Source organism: Centropristis striata, chromosome 19 (genome assembly GCF_030273125.1).
Source record: "Centropristis striata isolate RG_2023a ecotype Rhode Island chromosome 19, C.striata_1.0, whole genome shotgun sequence".
In the NCBI taxonomy this organism is placed as follows: domain Eukaryota; kingdom Metazoa; phylum Chordata; class Actinopteri; order Perciformes; family Serranidae; genus Centropristis; species Centropristis striata.
This window is the reverse complement of record NC_081535.1, coordinates 9,822,006-9,844,219: the sequence shown is the minus strand read 5'-3', so window position 1 is coordinate 9,844,219 and position 22,214 is coordinate 9,822,006. Positions and strand designations below refer to the sequence as shown.

Genomic DNA, 22,214 nt, shown 5'->3' with positions numbered 1-22,214 from the left:
GTGAAACTCCAGTTAGACGGACATTGTCAATCGTGCTGAGGTGAGGAAATCAGGAATGGAAGGATAAGTCTTTGCTTCTTATTGTAAGTTAATATAATATTTTAATTAGGGATGGGCGTTTGGAAGAAACCTGCCAACCCGAGCATCTATAACCTTAATGATCAATTAATCAATTAATCGCTATGTTTTTATACATATATATATAAAAACATGCATAATGGGCAAAAAAAAAGATATACAAACAGTACTATACAAAAGCCTGATGATGGACACTTTTATTTTGAAAGGACGAAAAGAGACTTCCTGTCGTTCATAAAACTAACTCAACTGAGATTATACTGTAAAGATAACGTCAAGGAGTTCAATGTTTTATGTTTTAGTCCCCGAAAAGGCATGAGGATAGTTTTCACAGTAATCTTGCATATTTAAGTGTGTTTTGTGTTTAAATAAGTTTGGGATAAAATTAAAGTTTGTGCTAGCGAGGTTTGATACAGTAAGCTAGTTTTGCTCAAATTAATACTCTTGTATTTCTGTGTGTTTTATAGTTGTTATTGCAACTTTCAGTTTACAAACTGTAGCTTTATCCAACTTAATTCTCAGCTCATTGGCTTACGTACGACTTACGGCCACATAATGAACGCTCGGCCATGTTTCAGTTCAGTGAGTACTGGTACACAGTCATAGATAAAATTAAAGAATACATGGATCGATTAAAAATTTCCACTTGATTGACCAAATTCTTAACGGCCATTAATCAATCATCGATTATTTATTCCCATCCCTAACTGCAATTCATTTATCCACAATGTTGCAGCCCTTTGATCAAAAACTAAACTTCTATTCAAGTCTTTACATTCTCAAGTAAATCTACTGGGCAGTGAAGGCTTTTACCTGCACAGATTTGCACTTTGCTACTTCTTGGGGAGCTGTATATTTATTTTTGAATCAGAGCATGGCAAGCATAACTACTTTCACACTTTTTAGGTGAGGTTAACAAAAAAAACAGCTTTGCTGTTGCCCACAGTTAGCCAAACCACTCTATTTTTTTTTTCCAAAACAAATCACATTTCATCCAGGTCATTGTGGCATGTGCTGACATTAATGAACTCTAAGCTATTCTGCAGTGATTGCAATATCAATGTGAGTAGCATAACCTAATTAAGTTGTTAACATGGCATTATTATATCATAATAAACTGAATATCATTTGGTTTTGGACTGACAAAACAAGATTTTATTTTGGATCTGGGATGTGAAGTGCTGCATTAAAAGTAAGAGCAATCTACTGTATTTTGTACCAGCTTTTATACCAACTTTTGTTAAAAGACAGCCCGTTCTCACTTATTATTATTTATTATTATATTATTGGAACATCATGTTTTTCTTCTCAATAGCATGATGTTTTTAATAAAAAAGCACAACAAATCTCAATTGACTTGAGAGAAACTCAAGAGTCCTGAGATTTGATTAACAAATCATCAATAAACCATTTTGTTTTAGACATCTTTCCTGGCTGTACTATGTATAAAATGAATTAAAATGAATATATTGATGCAATATGTATGTTGCAGCGATATAAATAGTTGTACTTCTCTTTAATCTGACTGATGTGGCGGATCAGAATACTAACATTAATATGGCTGTCAGATTACATCTGACTCATTAGTTGTTTTGCACTTTATCTCCATTCTGTCAGCCCTGTTCACTCCTATAATCTAATAAAGCAAAGATACCATGAAATATTAGATGATAAAAATAATTTTCCAAACCCAGCAGAGAGGGACTCGCTATGCAAGTCCTACAACATCAGCTGGAAGAGACAGGAAAGGAAAGCACGCCCAGAGAATTACAGAGGCGGCCAATCTATGCAGAATATCAATGCTTTGTTGTGGCGCTTTACTGAAAATCTGCACCATATGGAAATCTCTCTGGATCTGAAGCCAGCACATAGTCTACAACTGTTCCAGCGCACTGTTCTACAAATCTGAGTGCTGTGAATACAAAGGTGCTTCACTGGACTGAAGACAAACCTGTCTTATTTCAGAGTGGAGTGAGCTGAAGGGAGCACGGTGTGTGATTGGCAGCAGTACAAAGAAGAGAAAGAAAGTTAAAGCCCACCAGAAGAGAGACAATGCATGCACGCTTGTGTCAATGTGCATATATACTGTATGCATGTGTGTGTGTTGGCCCTCCTGATTTCTAAAATTATGCACAACATATTCATATTCTGCTCACACACACCAGCTTATGGCAGCTCATTGTTGAATCAGCCCTGATAGCTTGTGTGAATCAGCACAGACCAACCATGTTTCACTGCCTCCCCCGCTGTCCAACACTATTTGCTTCTCAGGTGGTCACAAATCCATATTATTCTATCATGTAACAAAGCCACTCTTTGGGAACCATACATATATCTTTTCTCTTTCACCACCTGTAGGCTTGAAAGGTGGCTCTGTGCAGTTTGTATCATGTTTCCTGTGGAGGACGGCGGCTTTTCACAGCAGTTGAAATTGATTCCAACTGTGAACCAGAGTCATGGCGAAACACCCTTCAAAACAATGTTTTCTAATCCATAGAAACCTGTCAAAGCACTCCTGCAGAATTATCCAATTTCCTGCTGTTGATTTTCATGTTTAATGTATTACATACAGCTTTTGAGAAATGTGTAGGCAATGACATGTGAAGGTATATCTGTATTGTATAGAGGCAGGAAGGTTCTGAATGTAGGCTGAACACCAGTGAACTGGATTATGTTGCAGGAGTGCTTTGACAGGTTTCTATGGTTGAATAGGGTTGGTAAAAAATACTCAGTGCACTCAGAACACACACAGAACATTAACACTGAAGTTTACTCTATATGATTGACGGCCCTGGTCTGACCCGGCCAACAGCTCCCACATCTCGGAAAACGCTGCAGCGCCTTTCCAAACAGCTTATTTGGATAAACTGACCACATATTGGAAATCTAAAACGCTACTTTCTCACCTGAAAATAATGATAAATGCAATACGTGCAAAATGTGGTGGTATGTAAAGTAAAGCTGAGGACACACTACAAGTTGTTTTTTCCAGATTTTACCCACGATTCCCATTTGGGCAAAGTCTGCACCAGCCTGCACTAGTTGGGGACAGTCGGCATGGCTAGTTGGCACAAAAATCTGTTAGTTGTGAGGGGTTAAGACGGGAATCTGCAAGTGTGTGATTGGAACAGACCCGACCTCAGTTGCAGTCAATCAAACATGTTTTAATTTTTTGGGGTGGGACACAGGAAATAGTGCCAGCAGACGACAGAAAGTAGCATAAATATTAAAGCAATGATGGTGAACAGCGAGAGCGGGTTAGTGCTGACGAAGCCAACCTGGACCACAGAAATGTTTACCCTTTAAACTGTCGCTCTCCAGAGAGTATGCATGAGAGTTTAACGTGTTCAGCTGGCTTTAGTCTGTTTGACAAATCATGTAGTCTGACATCCCTCATCAGGTGCAGTTGTTAAGTGTGTGACCCCACATCTTTCAGTCGTCAGATCAGTCACATAGTGTACAAAATCTGTAAAGACTGTGAAAGTTGTGAGTGTGTCCCCAGCTTTAGCTCACACGACATACTTAGAAATTCTCCCAAAATATTGCAGGTATTGTCACATACAGGTGCATCTCAATAAATTACAATATCACAGAAAAGTTTATTTATGTCAGTAATTCAATTCAAAAAGTGGAAAAAACACATTATATAGATCCATTACACACAGAATGAAACATTCCATGTCTTAATTTATTTAATTTCTTCTAATCATAATAATTATGGCTTACATTTAGTAAAGACATAAAATTCAGTGTCTCAAAATTAATATTACAAAAGACCAATTTTAAAAGTATGTTTAATCTGGAATTGTTGGCCTCTGAAAAGTATGTCCATCTATATGACTCAATACTTGGTTGGGGCTATTTGACTTGAACTACTGGAAATTGACTTTTCCATCATAGTAATTAAAATGATATTGATTGAGATACACCTGTACACAAAATCCACATTCTATGTAATGTGAACACACTATATACTAAATTTTTTGGGGCATCCCCGAGAATTTGGGGAAATGGGTGCCCAATGGCCTTTCATATGACACATTTTGCAACAACATCTATAAACCCCCTTAAACCTCTATGGTCACCACATAATTGCTAAGTGGGGCTCCTTCTGGCTGGAAACAGCTGGATTGTTGCTGTAACAGTCAGCATATATGTGCTTATTTTCCTAAGAATTGCCACTGCTAGAGAATGAGAGGTAATGTATATAGATAAACATTTTCAGTGGAATATCCCTTTAATTGAAGTAGAACTGAATGGAATCAGAATGGATCTAATTAATGTATAGAAAAATCTTTTTAAGGAACTTTCGGGACCTTGTTGTAATAATGAGAGAAGATTTTGGCAAGTAGCTATATTTTTAATCACTTCAAACAACATTCTTTTTCATAAGTTTAATGAGGCATCTGAGTCTTCCTCTGAGGGGACGGACATGTTTGTTGTTTATTAAAGGTGTCTCTAATCAGCTCGCCATTTTTACAAAATGCCCTTCCTTTGAGCCAGAATTGATCCAGAGAGCAAAAGATTTCCGTCTTGAGGAAGAGTCCTCTAATCTAATCTTTCAAAGGATGCACAGTTTGGGGAGGGGAGGTGGGGTGTTGATTTCTGTTTTATTGCCGACTGCACTGATGTGATGTAACAGACTGGATTTGTACAGAATTATATTAGATACAGATAAAGGGATCTGATATGAAACAAATTAGACTAAACGGACTCCATTTGATGATTTTCCTTTACATAATGAACTCTGGAGTACCCATATAATATCACCATGATTTGTTTTCAGTGGACCTCTGGATCATCTTTTTCATCACATGGAGTCTATTTGACCTCATATTTTGCTGTTCCTACCTCCAGGACAGATGCCTCTTATTCCATTTGTTCTGAGGCGTTGGGCTTCGTTTCCGGCGTCCTACTGTCACCTCAGATTCAGACACATCTGGCAAAGAACATCTGGGTGTTGTCATTAAGCCCAGTGTGGCTTGGTCTAAAGGGGAGAAAAGAGGATAAGAGGCTAGTTGGTGGTTTTCCTCATTGGACTTCATTGTATATCACTCACTCTTCTGTACGTTTTTCCTCCATCCAGCCAACTTTCCAACCATCACAGATGATTTTGTCGAACAGACACAGCAACATACCTAAGACTCCGGTCTCCTTCAGTCCTCCAAACTTCTGCATGGCTTTGATGGCCTTGGTCAGGGCCTCCTTGGTCTGGAGCTGACCAGTCACTGGGTCTGGGGGAGGGAGGTAGCCAAACTTACTCAGCCAGTCCTGGAAGGGAAACAGAAGACACAGAGTTCAAGAGTCATTCTAGGCATTTCAAGGACTCCAAGTATCCTGAAGCTGCTGAGAAGCTCAGACACCTGTTCATGTTTACTGTCTGTGGATACTGTGTGTCTATGCACATTCAGGTCGTGTGAGAGCTTCAGTAAAGAAGAAATGATGAGTTTGTATGTTAAAAATGACTCCTATTTACAATGTAATACTGCACCTCCTATGGTGAATTACAGAATAGTACCTGAAGTGTTATTTCAGTCTGTGGGTGTGTATATCTGTTGACAGCAAAGACAAGGAATGGAGCAAAAGGACAACATGCATTATTTCATCTTTTTTTTGGTAATACATTTTAACCACAAGGCCATAAGGACGCCCCCATCCCTAGTAGTTTCTTTTTGTTTGTTGTTATGCTAAGAGCTGAGTCCATTATTCACAAGTCTATTATTCACAAGTCTTCTATTCACTGAGTCTCTATTTGCAAGGCTGGGAGTGTTAATAATGAAGTAACAGCTTCATTAACAACAAAGACCATTAACAGCAAGACTTCCGTTTAAGATGAATTTACTAACATACATATATATAGTATGCTTTACATGTGCATGACATGAATTTGAAGAAATATATGGATGAGTAAGTTCAGAAAAAAAACATTCCTGCAAAAAAAAGGAAGAAAAAAAGAAGTCATGCACAGAGTATAGTATATAAAGGTTAACTTACTAACTGCAACTATATTTCCCTTTGAATCCAATGAAATTGCTGCCATTTCAGCAGCAAGCCCAGCTGATATTGATTGGTTTTGGTACATGAAAGATCTGACTGATGGATGCAACTGAGCTGCAACTTGAGTGCTGCTCTCCCCCCCTAACATCTTTCTTTGTCTTGTGTCTCACTTCCCCTTATCGGCCTCCACCTGACTGAAGCCTCCTCCTCATGATCTGGCAGCCAATAAGGTGGTGACGCAGAGCGATAGCAAGGCATCCCCTCTGTATTGACAATGCTGGGAAAAATCCTATTCACTAAATGATTTAGAACCAGTGAAGCTCTCTGTCGGCTGATATTTGCCTCCTCATGCTCGGCTTTGCCAACCCTGCAGAGAGCTTGGTAAAAGTTTAGTTGGGAATGTAACGGACCCTTAATATCAGGGGGCAGGATGTGAAGAAAAGGCTACCTGAAAGAGTTTTAAATTGTGTTTCCAGAGGTGAGGGAGAGAGGTTGAAGAAGTTAAATGAAAGCATGGAAGTAAAATTGACTCAATGAATCAACAAAGAACATGAATGATGACAAAGTTTTATTTTTTTGCCTACTTTTATTCACCAACATCACCAAAAGGTTAGATGGGGCAAAGAACATGAGGGGTCAGACAATTGTTTAAGCTGTGCCCTAACAGAATAGGTTAAACATTGGTTATTATGTTATGTTAGCATAAAAAGCACATGTTGGTTTAGCATGCTAACCTGCTAACATAAGTGATTACTGGTCATTTCAGTGTCTGTACTATGGTCAGTAAGATTGTTAATTAAATAATGACAGGATTCATTTATTAATACATTGTATTCAAACTAATTTATTGGCTATACACAACTTCAATGGACAAAATTATGGGTTATGGGTCCATGGCCAAACAGGAAGTGAGAGATTCCAGTGGGCCTTATGGGAGGGGGATTTCAGACTGTACCACTTTAAGTAAAGAGGGGGTGGAAGATAGTAGCGGATAATAGGGAATAGTCTTTTTTTTAAAACAACTTTGATTGTTTATATTTCTATTATAAGACAATTTACATTATGATTAGAAATAGTTGTTTTTGCATAGAATTGTTTGATCATGCACCAACTATGGTTTGTCTGTAGAGGAGTTTCCTGTTTAAAAGCAAGCAATAGAAGTATTTCAAGAGTAGTTCATTGTTCGAGTTAGACTTCAGTTTAGTTGAAAACCTGCCGGAAGCTGGCCCAACAGCCATGGGCCTAACCTAACGCTTCTTTTCTTTACTTATGGATTTCTAGCAATGGCTAGATGAACCTTCAAGAGGCATTGAAGCCTTTCAGCAAATTCGTTTGAAAAAGGATTTGTTTCTCAAGGCTCTATGTGCACAGAAAACAACCTTTTGGTCTAAGGGTGTAATGTATCACTTTATGTTTCAATATTTTAGCTTCAAACCTCTGAAATGTTATTTTTAAAATTTACAACATTTCCAGCATTCAAGATCTTAATATTTTGCGCATTTAATTTTTTTAAATTAAAATTTTTATTGTTTTTTAAAATAATATTGCAAAAACTGTGTTTATTCAAGTCATTTTAATAATTGAATTTATATTAAATATATATATTTAAATACATTTTTTTACTTCCTTTTTGATCATTATATTTCCAGAAACTATTTCACACGTGAAATATCTTAACCCCTTAACGCCTGAATTTATATAGCTGTATATAAAAAAATGTTTTATGTGTGTTTTGCCTTTAAGTAGATGGTAAATAATGTTGAGATTATTAATTTCACTTTTGCACAAAAAATAAATAGAAATTTTGGTATGTTGCAAATTTGCGACAACAGGCATAATGGTCAATTTGGGGTCAATTTGGTATGTTGCAAATTTGCTCCAGCAGGCATAATGGTCAATAATAGGATAACAATAACACAGTAATATAACAGTGAAAAAACAATGTTTTATTTATTCACCCTCGTTTATTTATATAAACCTGCAACAGCAGGTATTCAACCGGCATTGGGGGAATGCAGACGCTATCTCGGCTGGTTGACTGAGTCAAACGGTTTGTCGCATATTTGCGACAGCAGGCGTTAAGGGGTTAAAATGAGATGATTGATGATCTTAAAATGAGATGATTGATGATCTCAACTATGTGATCTTTGGTATATTGTTACTAGTTTGAGCCAGTCAAGGCTTGTGAATTATAACTGTCAAAAATGGAAAATAATCTAATAAAAAAAATGTAGTTTTTCTGTCCAATGGGGGATTATTGCTAGAGATGAGCATCTACACTACTATCAGTAAGTGTTCTTGTTCAACCAACTAAATTATCCATGTCTGTATCTGTACTCGGAAAGGTTGGGGTTCAAACTGGACATGGATGTGGCTTTAACTCTAAATAGGTGGTATCTAAGTGGTTGACTCAACAAGATCTCCAACCTAAACAACATAATAGACCGCTTGTCAACACCACGCACATTGTACCATGGAGCATTCTAAAAATAGGTCAATATACATAGATGAACAGTTTACAGTTGTAAAAAGGTTGCAGTTTTGGTGAATTTAGGCTGAAAAAACCACTGACCTCGATTAAGGGCAAAAAACGTTCTAGTATGGTGTTATAAAAGACAGTTTAAACAGTAATTAAATGTACGTAAATGCTGGAAGTGAGGTAGTTACTAAGGTGATGTGAGCTATGGAAGTTAGGTTAAAAATGGAAGTTACGTAAAAACAAAAGGTGATTCATAAACCATGAGTCAGTGTGGCAGCACAGTCACAGATATAAGTGACAGGTATGTTTTTTTTCCAATGTTATTATGGCTTTAACTTTGTAAGTGACCCCTAAATGTTAATAATAAAAACAAGAAACTTTATTAAAATCAAAACAAATTCAACAAAGCGCATGTGTATGCATATCTGTGTGCACTGTGTGTATGTGCACGCATCCAAATAGATCAGAGGAGGTTTATGTTGCTCTTCTTCCCTGTAAGCAAGGTGTGCAAGTGATGGATTACATCTGTGCTGTCTACACACCGCAACTCCCTGTTTTCACACTCATAAACTCACTACATCAAACTTTTTTTGTGGAGCCAGCAACTAATTTAAACCCTGACATCGTAGCTCATGGGGAGGGAGGAAAGCTGTAAAACCTGCCAACGAGTTCAGTAACATGCTGAACACTGCTAAATTATATACAGGAATGTCACTGTGTTTAGGTGAGGCTGGGTGTACTTTTAAAGGATTGCTCACAAGTCATCTGAGTTCAAACAGAGAAACAAAAAATCAAAGATTTCTGGATAACAATAAACTTAAGTACACTTACAGTAAAGTAGCAACAACTCCCTCTTAAATATAATAGACAGGGACAGCTCAAAGACACAATTGTGATTGTAAGAACATGAATTATACATCTGAAATTGAATAAAGCAAAAAAATAATGGGGCTTTTCTCCTTGGGTCTTCACCCTCCAAATAATAGAGAAATAAATGGGTGCAAAGTGGGAGAAAAACACAGACTCTAGCCTGTACAACAAATACATCTTCTCCAAGTCTCTGATTAACAATGAGAGGTCAGACACAGATGACTGACGCATGTTTTAACGCTCATTAGGACACACACTTAAGCACTGACACACATATAGTGTACTATACTACACTCTGAATGTACAAAAAATGATGTGCACCATGCTGCATCACAAATGAGAAGCCTTTTTTAAAGCCTTTGATGCTACAGTATGTTTTGATTTCTGTGTTGTGTTCTGCATGAAATAAGACTGTGGATTCTTTTACTTTTTGTGCCAGAGCTGTGAAGCAGAACTAAAAGAACATCTTGAATGGCACAGTTTAAAGTTCAAACCCTGCTTCAAGCGACGAAAAAAATCAGATATATTCTTTTTAAGTTTTCTCTCTTTATGATAATGTATTCAGGAAGTTGAAGGAAATAAAATAAAGATCGAGCAGCGCACACAAATAAAAGTTTTCCGTCAGAAAAAATAATCAAGACTTTAAGGTCATCTGAAGAAAATCACCGGAGAGAAAAACTATTTTTTTACATTTGATGTCTTTGTTGTCTTGAGCAACACTTGTATTAACTCGAGCCTCTCTGCAGTTGTTATGTGCCACCGGCTTTGGAAAAAGTATGACACAATAATAACAAAAAGATCAGTTGAGAGAAACCTTATTCTTGACAAAGTTTAATGCACATCTAAAGCAGCTTTCATTTTGAGTTGAGTTTGCTTGCACAATATGGACAAGATCAAGTGTTTCCTGCAGCCATTAGAAAAACCCACATTTTTCTGCACCAGTATCTGGACAACCAGCCCTGCTCAGTCCTGGTTCTGATTCTTCAGTGCTTCCTTTTCCTCAGCCTGTTCTCCTCTCAAAAGCTTTAATATAGGTTTGGTGTACAGGCAGCGAAAAACGACCTATGTCTTCGTATTTCACCGTGTGCTGTAATGCGGCTGCGGCCATCTTGCTGATGTAGTAGTCATTGACAGCCAAGTGAAGTTTATATTGGCGGATTCCCATGTTCGGTTGGAGTTTTGGGTGGTGGATTGGTCGAACAAACGGCAGACTTTCATCCAGGAGAGCGGGGTTTGCGTCCCGTGTGAAAACAAAAGTAAACCACGTTTGACTTAAGTTACATTGTTTAAGTAAGTAACGTGAATCACATTTTTTAACGTAACTTACGTTTTTTTTACCCTTGTAACTACCTCTTTTCCAGCATTTACGTACATCTATTTACTGTTTAAACTGTCTTTTATTACGCCTTACCAGACGTTTTTTGCCCTAAACCTAAGACCAGTGGTTTTACAACATAAATCCACAGAAACTGCAGTCTTTTTTTTTACAATCGCGGACCATACGTGTCTGCTACTTTTAGCGCAGTTGTACTGCGAGCAGGCTATGTACACATGTGCCCTGAAACGCGAGCCGCAATACGTGCCGTATTTTGTGGTACTGACACACGACTTCTGTCGTTTCTGTTGGAGAACTTGTTGCTTTTTCTCCAATGGGCCCAGCAAAACACAGTGGGCCTGCAGCATATTATTGGTGTTGGCTCCTAGTAAACGGGTGGGGCGAGGGCAAGGGCAAGAAGCCATTGCTGCTGCCCACATCAGAGCTCCGATACCTCGCACCAAAGCAAGTTCTGGGTCTGTCAATGACAAGCTGGTCACTGCTGAGGCCCTGCTGGAGTCGAAGCCAAGGGAGGTTCTAGAAAACCTGGTTGACCTCGTCTGATTTTGTCTGAATCCTACCCAATGGCACCATGGCAGGCATTAAGAATAACTACACAGGAAGAGTCAATATCTCGCTGATGGTCTTGTTTGCTTTTGTAGGTCATATAGAGGCATTAATATGATAACCAGTTAAAAGTTTCTTCTACCTATTTTAAGTGCTGAGCAAACTAGAAACATGTCTTCCAGTTTGCACTTCAAATCCATCTGATTTAATAATGGAATAACTTATGACACGATGTGAGCAACACAACACTTATAACTGCGTTCAGCAAGTGAAGGAGAGCTCAGTTCAGTGCTGGGATTTGTGTATAATCAGCAAGCTTGGAAAAATAATCAAAGAGATTAGGAGGCAGTCAGTCTGAAATTTCAAGTCTTTATTAAATGAAAGACTATGGCTGCACATAAAAACAGCTAGTTGACTGCCATTTACCAAGAAAGGTATATAGAAAGATTTGTAAAACTAAGAAAATGTGTGAAATTAAAACAAGATGGATTGCAATCAAGATCAATGGATGCTACAAAAAAAAGTTTGGGTTTAAGGAGCGCATAGTCCCTCTCCCTGTTTAAAAAAATAGTCACATATATTGTTCATTTATAACCATATCATCATCCATCAGTTGTGCAATCAGTTCTTAAATGCATAGAAATGAAGAAAAATAATACAGAATCTAAATGTTCTCCTCTCTGTTTTCTTGCTGCAGTGAAGTCAGAGCTCTGGCTCAGCTGCAGTCCAGCAGCCCTGAAGCTGGTATTCAATGACTTCAGCAGGGCAAATTCTTGCTGACGTGGGGGCTCGACCCCATGTCCCAACTCAGGCCCAGGGGGTCCTTACCACTTAACCTACTTGCTGCTCAAATGGCCTGCACAGTCCTGGTATATTAGCATTCAGTTTTGATTGGTGTGGTCAAGCACGAACAAATTAAAGCAATGACAAAATGTTCCGGTAGAATTAAGCAGAACTGCTTAGAGAAGGTCGAATGCCAACACAGCACGTACAGCACTTAATGTGCAAGAGTCCAAATACAGTATTTGTATTTGTGATTAAGCAACTATCATTTGCAACTTATAGGGGAAGTTTCTGGAGTGAAAGCTATGAAGCATCTATGCAATATTAAAGAACCTCCCACGCTAATTCCAAGCAAAAAGTTTGCTATTAAAGAAAAAGTTTGACATGTTGGGAAATATGGTAATTTGTTTTCTTGCCAAGAGTCAGATGACAAGATCAATACCACTCTGTCTTTACAGTAAATATGAAAATACCGCCAACAGCAAGCTAACTTAACTCAGCACACAGGCAGGAAACAGGAGGAACAACTAGCCTGAATCTGCCATAGATATCCAAATCTGCCTAAAGCTCAATAATTAAAATATTGTATCTTGTTGATCCGTCCAAAAACAGAAAGAAAAAAAACCCACAGTTTTACCGATGGTTATTTGCTGGACTTTTTCTCTGTCAGCACCAATATGTTCTTGGAGCATTTCATTGGTTTCTGGGCCACGGGTCAAGAAATTACAAACTTTTCCTTGAACTGACTTTGACAGATGATGTCCACTGTTAGGGGATAACAGCACTTTCTGGCGTACAAGAGTTCACTAATTTCTCACTTAAAGGCCCTGAAATTTTTCTCCAACTGGCGTCTTACTATGAGCAATGGGTTCCAATGTGAACACACAATTGTAAGCCAAAGTTAGAACAATTTTGGTTACTTTGCATTCTGTACCAATATGATCAAACCGTGCAGGACAGTGTTGTGACAGAAGTCAGGTCGTTATCTTGGTAAGCTGCTGTAGCACCACTGTATGAGGATTGCTCTCCTGCTCAGGGCAGTGGTATTTTTTCCTAGGATGTTGAAGGTATGACCCGCCCTACTCTGCCTCTGATACTCTTACCCTAACCTTAACCAATCTCACTCCTGATGCCTAAATCTAACCAACCTCACCAACGTGGGAGACAGGTACTAGTCAATCAGGCACATGACAGTTTCAAAGGGAACACTCAAATGCACTAACACATACAAGCAGATATAACGGCTACTGAAACGAAAAACAGAGAAGCTTGAATTACAACACCCACTTCATTTTCTCCCTAAGTGCCTCAACGCTCCTCTACACTCAATTCATTAGGTACACCTTGCTCGTGCCAGGTTGGACCATTTTACCTTCAGAACTGCCTTAATTCTTCACGGCATAGATTCAACAAGGTGCTGGAAACGTTCCGTAGAGTTTCAGGTCCATATTGACATGATAGTAGCACACAGTTGCTGCAGATTTGTCAACTGCACATCCATGATGCAAATCTCCTGTTTCAACACATTCCAAAGGTGACCAACTGGATTGAGATCTGGTGATGGGGGCCATTGGAGTACAGTAAACTCATTGTCATGTTTTAAAAAAACTGTTTAAGATGATTTGAGCTTTGTGACATGGTGCGTTGTCCTGCTGGAAGTAGCCATCAGAAGATGGGTACACTGTGGTCATAAAGGGGATGGACATGGTCAGCAACAATAAAAGTCGTGGCGTTTAAACAATGCTTAATTGGAACCAAGGGGCAGAAAGTGTGCCAATAAGATATCCCTGCATACAAGGCAGGGTGGATCCATGCTTTCATGTTGTTTACGCCAAATTCTGACCCTATCATCTGGATGTCCCAGCAGAAATTGAGACTCATTAGACCGTGCAATGTTTTTTCCAGTCTTCTATTGTCTTATTTTGATGAGCCCATGCAAAATGTAGCCTCAGTTTCCTGTTCTTAGCTGACAGTAGAGGCATCCGGTGTGGTCTTTTGCTGCTGTAGCCCACCTGCTTCAAGGTTGGACATGTTTTGAGAGTGGTTATTTGAGTTACTGTTGCCTTTCTATCATCTCGAACCAGTCAGGCCATTCTCCTGTGACCTCTGGCATCAACAAAGCATTATGGCCCATTTTGGCTGCTCACTAGATATTTTCTCTTTTTTCTGGCCATTCCCTGTAAACCCTAGAGATGGTTGTTCATGAAAATCCCAGTAGATCAGCAGTTTCTGAAATACAAGCCCATCTGGCACCAACAACCATGCCTCGTTCAAAGGGACTTTGAACCTATTCCTATTCTGATGCTTAGTTTGAACTTCAGCAGGTCCTCTTTACCAAGTCTACATGCCTAAATGCATTGAGTTGCTGTCATGTGATTGGTTGATTAGATATTTCCGTTAACAAGCAGTTGAAGTGGCCAGTGGGTATATCTTTACGGAAATGTGTTTACTGCTCCATTTATGTTCTGAATGTCTTTAATGTCACAGAAAGGGACTTGAATCAAAAAAGTCACCCACAGAACCACATAACCATTTTTTTTTAATCTGGATTAGTCTTTCATAGACTCTTCTACAGTCATTTTGTATAAAATATATAATTAGTGGTGCAGAGTCCCTCCAGTGCTCTGCAAAATGACATACTTGTGTTTTCCTTCCTCTTTTATCTGTATCATTTGAATACTGGCAGCTGTGCAGCATTTAATCAATCCGAGCAACACTTTTCATCACTGTCAATAAGCTGACATTCATCATTTGCTATATACTTGGTGGGAGACAGGGCTGCGCTGATGCACTTCACTGTGGTACAATTAGACAGCCTCCTAAATCAAACTCATCTGTTGATGTACCACCAACTGCAACAACAGTCAATTTTCCTCAGCGTGTAACCCCAGCAGATCATCTCTCTCCCTCATGGTATGCTTTCTAACAAATCTGTTGATCAATGTGTGCTCTTAATTTAATTATTATAATTTTTCTGGAAACCACAAGCCCCTTGCTTGGTCGATATAATGACAAACCATGGGACAATAGAATTCTATCAGCTGTCAGAGATTTAACTGTGTACACTGAATTTGCTTATCCCTTCTTTGATATCCATGGTTGTATTTAACAATGTTGGATATCAGCAAGCAGATAACCATTACCACAAATTCTCAACATGGAAACACTTTCTCTCCCATTAATTTCGACATGTTTCACTAAAACTAAATAGAAAACTTCTGAGCCATGTTTGAGCATGCGAAAGCCTTGTATGGTTCAGATATGTAAGCAACAATTAGTTTGGAAACATGACTTTGCCACCATTTGGGCTTAAAGCTTGCAAGACAATTTTGTACAAAGGGTCTTTTTGGATTTGATTTTGGATTTACAGGATTTTTTAAATCCTATAAATCCACTTTAACACCAAGTACAACTTTAACACTTGGCCGGGGTATCTAAAACCTACTGCCACTAAGACAGACATAATCCTTTTCAATACTTTGTTTGCCTTGTGGAGTTTTCTTTACATGCATTGTCTCTCACACAAAACACACTGGGCCTCATTCATGAAACGTGAGCAGAACGAATTTGTGTGTAAACCGTTCGCAGACGGAAATTTACGTGCATCTCCGCATTCATCAATATTTTAGTAGCTCCGATCTTTTCGTAGCTACTAACAAAATCTACACATGCTGCTGACCACACGTAGTGCTTGTGTAAATTTAAGATCGCATATAAATAATGCTCGTCACTGTTGGAAATTACAATTTTAATTCATAATGCGTTCTGTTATGTACACAATACGCAGATGCCTTTGAAACATGTGATATAAACATGGCAAACGATTAAAAATATAACATATTTAGTTAAATTAGTTGGCAATTGGCGGGATTAAGATTCAGATTAAACTCATAATTGTGAATTATCTATGTAAATTGACGCATCCTGCCTGCAGTTCTCAGAGGTATCATTAAATTAATGCCAGAGTATATCCAATTTCCATACGGCGCACAACGGCAGACAGAAGTAATGCAGGGGTTCAGCGCAGTTGCAAACATGCCAGGTGTTATCGGTGCCATAGACTGCACACACGTACGCATCAAGGCTCCATCCGGTGATGCATTTGCTTACATTAACCGGAAAAACTTTCATTCCGTGAATGTGCAACTGATCTGTGACGCAAAGTGTGTGTTGTTAAACGTTGTGGCACGGTGGCCCGGTGGGACGCATGACGCATTCATCCTGCGTAATTGCGCAGTTGGCACGCGTTTGGAGGATGGAGCTGTGAGAGACGGCTGGCTCATTGGTAAGAATATAGCCTGCATAATCACATGTGTGTGTTATATATGGACTTACCTTTCTATATCCATAGGGGATAGGGGTTACCCACTGACGCCGTGGCTTATGACCCCACTGGCCAGCCCGCAGACACCACAGGAGCATACAATGAGGCGCACGCGGCTACTCGGGCCGTTGTAGAGCGCACCAACGGGGTATTTGGACTCTGAGCGTCCTCCTCCTGTGGCAGATGTACTTTTTTTGTGTGCGCTAATGCGTTTCTTTGCGTCAAGTTTAATGTCAAACCATTTACGTTTTACCTCGGACGTAGTTCTTTGCACTACAGAAACCACATTTACTGCGTCCGTCACCTCCCTCCACGCTTTCGCTTTGCCTGTCCCTGTCACACCACTACTAACAGATGAAAATAAAAAATTTTTTTGGACTCCACTTCTCCCAAAATAACTTCAATCTCCGCTTCGGAAAAATTCTTTTTTCTTTCTCGTTCTTTTTTTCTTTGTGCCATGACTGACAGGTTGACAGGATGCCTCTACACACCTCCTTATATGGTGGTCATTAGCAATTCATGGGCGGGGTTCATGCTAATTGCTGATTCCCGGGAGCGCGCTGCCACCTTACGATGGATTGGCATTCATGATCATACACACGTGTTTACGATCAGATCTGAGTTTCCCGCGGCGTTCATGAATCCGGAGTAGGTTTTTAGTAGCGTAGGCTTTTATGTGCAAATCTACGCACAAATCTACTAACGTTTCATGAATGAGGCCCAGTGTGTGTATACTTTAGATCTTTAAATCTGCTCAATGCATTTCCTTCCTCAAAATAACCTTTGCCATGCAAATTTTTCTGAAATCTTTGACAGGGCTGTCCCCTCTTAGTCCATTAGTGGACTAATTGGTCATTTTGATTTTAGTTGACTAAGATTTCAAATTTTATGTATTTCATGCTGAATGTCCAAGAATCATATATGTGCATCTCTGGTAAACAGAGGATTTAAAGTGGTGCTTTTGCATGTAACTCTGCAAAACTCTTCTGTTAGTTGATTTTATCTGTTATTCCACACAACTAATCAATAGTTGACAAAATTGTGAAACAGTTGGTCAACTTAGAATTTCTTTAGTTTGGACTTTGGACAGCCCTAAAGTTTGAAACATGAATTGTTGAAATCCATGATTCCTTGGTTCATTACCACCATGTGTAAATGAGAGGAATAGTGTGAAACCATTGGCAGAATGTGTGTTGACTAACCTGCATGCTTGCATATGTATCCTCATGTCTATGCCCGAGCACTACTGGCACTACTAGTGGTCGCTTATTGAAATAATGTTTGATATACCGATGCTAATTTGTACTTTTTCTTGACTAATAGGAATGATGATGATGATGATTGTCAAAAAAGCCTACAGATAGAAACATAACTGTAGAAAAAACTATATTTACAGATACAAAACCCTGTTTTCAAGTACATTCTTGTTGAATCCAATAAGCTACCTCAATAAAAGGTATGTGCTGTTGCACGTGTTTGCCCCTATTAGTATTTACTTTTTTTTAAATGTTTAACTGATAGTATTTATTGGTTTCATTCATATTTTTTGGTCTGTCAATGGTTAATTTTTAGCATCCATACTTTGAAACCAATAAAAGCCCATGACTCTTCAACTGCAACTAAAAAATAACCAACCAATTATCCAACAAAACATCACAAACAGAATACACATACACAGACAGAGATGAATCCTTCCCTTTTTTCCCTCCCTGGGTTCCAAAACAACAGCTTCACTGCAGTGTCTCCAGTATATTAATATACCTGCACCTACATATAAATAAGTGCATGCAGTACATACATACTGCCTCATATAAACAATATTTTCTGCTTTCTCTGCATGCTGCCCCTTGTCCTGAATAAATAACGGCAAATCATAAAAGTAACAAATCCCTTTGAGATAACATGGGATGGCTCCAGTGAACACCATGTAGTTTTATCTGCTCTCAGACCAGTGAAGAAGCTTGCAAATTTGTTATATTTGATATATAAAAACAAGTACTGTGGTTTGCTCTTGCAGGCTTGCCTCAAAATGAAATGACTCCAACATAAAAGACTGAGGAACACATTAAAACAGATGGACGTTACACTTATTGTACATCACGAAACAAAAATTACATACACTGTGATATTAGGTTGCTCTTATATTGCACACATATGATACTTCAGGACACAACCAATGTTGCAACTGTGGGCGTAAAGCTTGGAGACAGTTGTACAGTAGCTTCTCCTACAAGATGCAGCTCATTAACACAGGTATCCAAACACACACTTGTGTACTGACCCCAGAGCTCATGCATACAAATAACACATACACAGATTCTCATATTTGTTTTATATCCACATTAAAACCATAATTCACTGCAGACATAACACAAGCAGCACACACATACTGCCCTTCACTTGCTCAAAAATACACACATAATTAAGGCGTTGGGTTTTTATGAGGTTTGACTTACTCCCAGTCTGTGTTGCAGTATCTGGAAGAGAAGGATAATTTATCTCTTTAATCCTAAACCCTGGTTCCTGTAATCCTTTAATACAGTAAGGTCTGAAGTAGAAGAGAAGCTACAGATTAAAAAAATAAATATAAATATATATATTCTGTGTGAAAGCGACAACTAAAATAATATTATTGGGCCTCTAATCCTAGTATTTAGAGTTTATGGGGAAAAAAGTATATAATGGTATATGTGTCTTGTATTTAATCAAGAGAGACCTGAGAACAAAAATGTAATAATTAGTATTTATTGCATTTTAATTTGTTTAGTTATTTATTAATGATACATTACAATACAATAAAATAAAAACAATAATACAATCAATTAAAAGTAATGAATATGGTGTATTTATAGTATTTAATAGCTTGTTTGTAAAGTGTGTAATTACCCAGACTTTCCCTGATTAAATCATATTTTTAATTACCTGTTACTCAAGTTGTGGCTGTGTACACAGCAAACAGTGTGTGAACTGCTCACTGCTTTTCTGTAACAAAGCTGATAGTCCGAAGCCAAGCTTCATGTGTGTGAGACATTGATTAATATGGGTGCAGATTTGAAGCGCCGCTGAATTGCACATGCATCAGTGTAGCGTTTGAAACGGGAAGGTTGCTACGTCCAGGCAGTGTGTGGGTGTGTGAGTTTGAGGAAGGATAATGCCGTGCTTGGTTACATGTGATTTATTACATTCTGCTTCTAGGTGTTTTCGTGATGCAAAGCCATTATAAGTTTGTGGGAAAATGCAACACTTCATACTGAGACTTATCCACGTTTTACAGGATCCTTATTCCTTCCTTAGTCACATTTAATGAGGAATAAAAGTTCTTGGGTAACTGGTTATTTTTGTCTCAGCTGGCTGAAGTGGCGTGTCTGTGTCTCCGTTTGATTGATTAGCTGTGGTAGAGAACACTGGCAGGGGAACAAGATAAAAAGAAAACTAACTTGCGCTGCTAGCTTACAAGCAATAGCCAGACAGTGTGTTGTTAGCAGTGGGATTGAAGAGTTTGGACCACAAGTGACAATTTAATAGACATGTTTAATATAGCTGACATGCTAATTAGCTAATATAGTCTGCAAACTGCTGTTGGCAGCCCACTTTTCATGGGTGAATGTTTTTTTTGGTCGCTTGTTCAACAAGCTTAGGTGCAGGACAAGATGTGTGTTCATGAGTTAGCCTTTAGCGACTTAAGCAGGAAAGCTAATGTGGGATGTTGTTTAAAGTCTGGTTTGTGTGTTGTGTAGCAGGCTGCTGTCAGTCTGTTATTCAGTCTGACCTTGGAATGATCTCATTGGTTGTATGGAAATAACCTCTCCAACACAAAATAAATAAAATCATGAAACCAAAAATATACATTTTTCTCTTGTGGAACACAGGCTGTGATTTATGAACAGATATATCCTATAGCAGAAATGTTATTTAATTTCATGTGGACTAAACTGCAGTTTGTTAAATGACAGTTTACACCCAAAAAATAAATGCGCCTAAGACCCAGCACCTTTCCTCCGATTTTGTCCATATCACCCACCCTTACATAGACAAGATTTAAAAAATTAGCTTGATCTATATTTATGTAGGTTTTTTAAATTTATTTTATAACCTTTACACTTGCACCAGCCTCTACAAATATTCCCTGACATGGAGGAAATATACTGCAACACTGCAAAGCTGTCAGAGGCATATCGCAATACCATTTCTGCACAAACAGGCAAGTAGCCTGGAATTACTGTAGTCATGAACTTTCAGGATGATGAGCTCAGAAAGAGTCTTTGTACATAGACAACATTTTAAAAATTAGCTCGATCAATACTTATGTACGGTAGGTCTTTTGCATATTTTGTACCTTTCACACTTGCACCAGCCTCTGCAAATATTCCCTCATCTCGCTCTCACTGAGTTGAAGAATGAGTTTCCTGTTTCAGTGTGAACCCGTTGGCTCTGGCAGGCTACAGGTCAAAGGTCACTGTTGTTTAACTTTGACATGCAGATACAAACAACAGCATGTTGTTTTTAAAAAATGTGAGAGTCATTATTCCAACAAAAAGTTAAAAGTTCACACCAGGCTACAAACTGCACGACTATATTTCATTACTATCTATGTCAGACCTGTATCATCACATCCTCTTCTAGTCCTTAAATGTAAGTCTGTCAGCTGGCACAAACACACCCATAAATACACACAAAATGAGTTCTGTGACTATGGCATCACCACAGCAACATCTCTCAAAAGCAGAATCAGTTTTTCCCCCGTGCACGTGGCCTCCTCTGTCCCACAATACCTCCCTGTTAAACCCTGATGAACAGCTGCTGAGTCGCTCCATCTTCAGCCTCTCTGACAGGAAATGACTCACTGCAAGACATTTAACCTCGCGACCCCCCGGACTGTCAGGAGGTCATGAAGTAGCACAGTCCATTATAGTGTTTACATTGTTCCTTACTATGTCGAGGATGAGGTCAGACCTGCGGCAGACCTCCTGGACTTTTAAAAGGTTGTGGAGCTGCACTAGAGTCGAAGAAAAAGTTTTAAAGGGTGAATTAATTTGAAAGCTAGTGCTTGGAGATGATAATATGTCAACCCATTAATTAATGCCAATTAAGGATGAAGCCCTTGCCTCTTAGGTGCTCTTTGCTGACAACAGAACGTGAAACGGTTTTTTTTTAATACATGGAAGAAAGCGGGGGAGCAATTCAGAGATAAAAAATGTTATATTTCATGCATCCAATGCAAACACTGTCAAAGATAAGATATGAACTTGCAGCTACAGGTAGTAAGAGTAACAAATGTGATTTTTTTTTTACAGTTAAAAGTTAGAAATCAAATGTTATGTTGATGTTTTTCTTCTTCCCTTCTTTAGAAGTAACCAAATGGATTTTTTACATAAAAAAGGTTATGGCCCCAAAATACAAACAGTTAAATATTTTGCTAAAGCCTTTTAATTCCAGCTTGTTATAGGCATTACTGTGCCTATAACAACACTAAAACAGGAACCTGTTCCCATGTGTTTAAATCTGTGCACATGTTGATGCTAAGCTTCCAAATTATTTTACCAGTGCCTGGATATTTCATCTATTTCTATTGAACTGCTGCTCAGAGGGATCTTTGTCCCTTATTGCTCTTTAAATTGTCAGTCTGGTTGAACCATCACACCATTATACAGCATTTTGTTCTCTTTGTACAAAACATTACTTTTTTTCTTTTTTTGCAAACCTTTCATATAAAATAACACCTATTTGGAAAAAGGGACGTTCTCTAACCTTAAAAGCATGAAAACCACTCTAAAATAGAGTAGTCCTCTCAAACATCTAAC

At 38.5% G+C, this 22,214-nt stretch overlaps 1 protein-coding gene across 2 annotated transcripts in view; it reads right to left on the bottom strand.

Moving 5' to 3' along the window:
• mmp17a (matrix metallopeptidase 17a) overlaps nt 1-22,214 on the bottom strand; it is an 89,258-nt gene that overhangs the window by 49,828 nt on the left and 17,216 nt on the right. For both annotated transcript variants that reach the window (XM_059358363.1, XM_059358364.1), the window contains 2 exons: nt 5,217-5,349; nt 4,930-5,065 (listed from right to left, as the gene is read on the bottom strand). In XM_059358363.1, the coding sequence (XP_059214346.1) occupies nt 4,930-5,065; nt 5,217-5,349 (269 nt within the window). The remainder of the gene's footprint in view (nt 1-4,929; nt 5,066-5,216; nt 5,350-22,214) is intronic.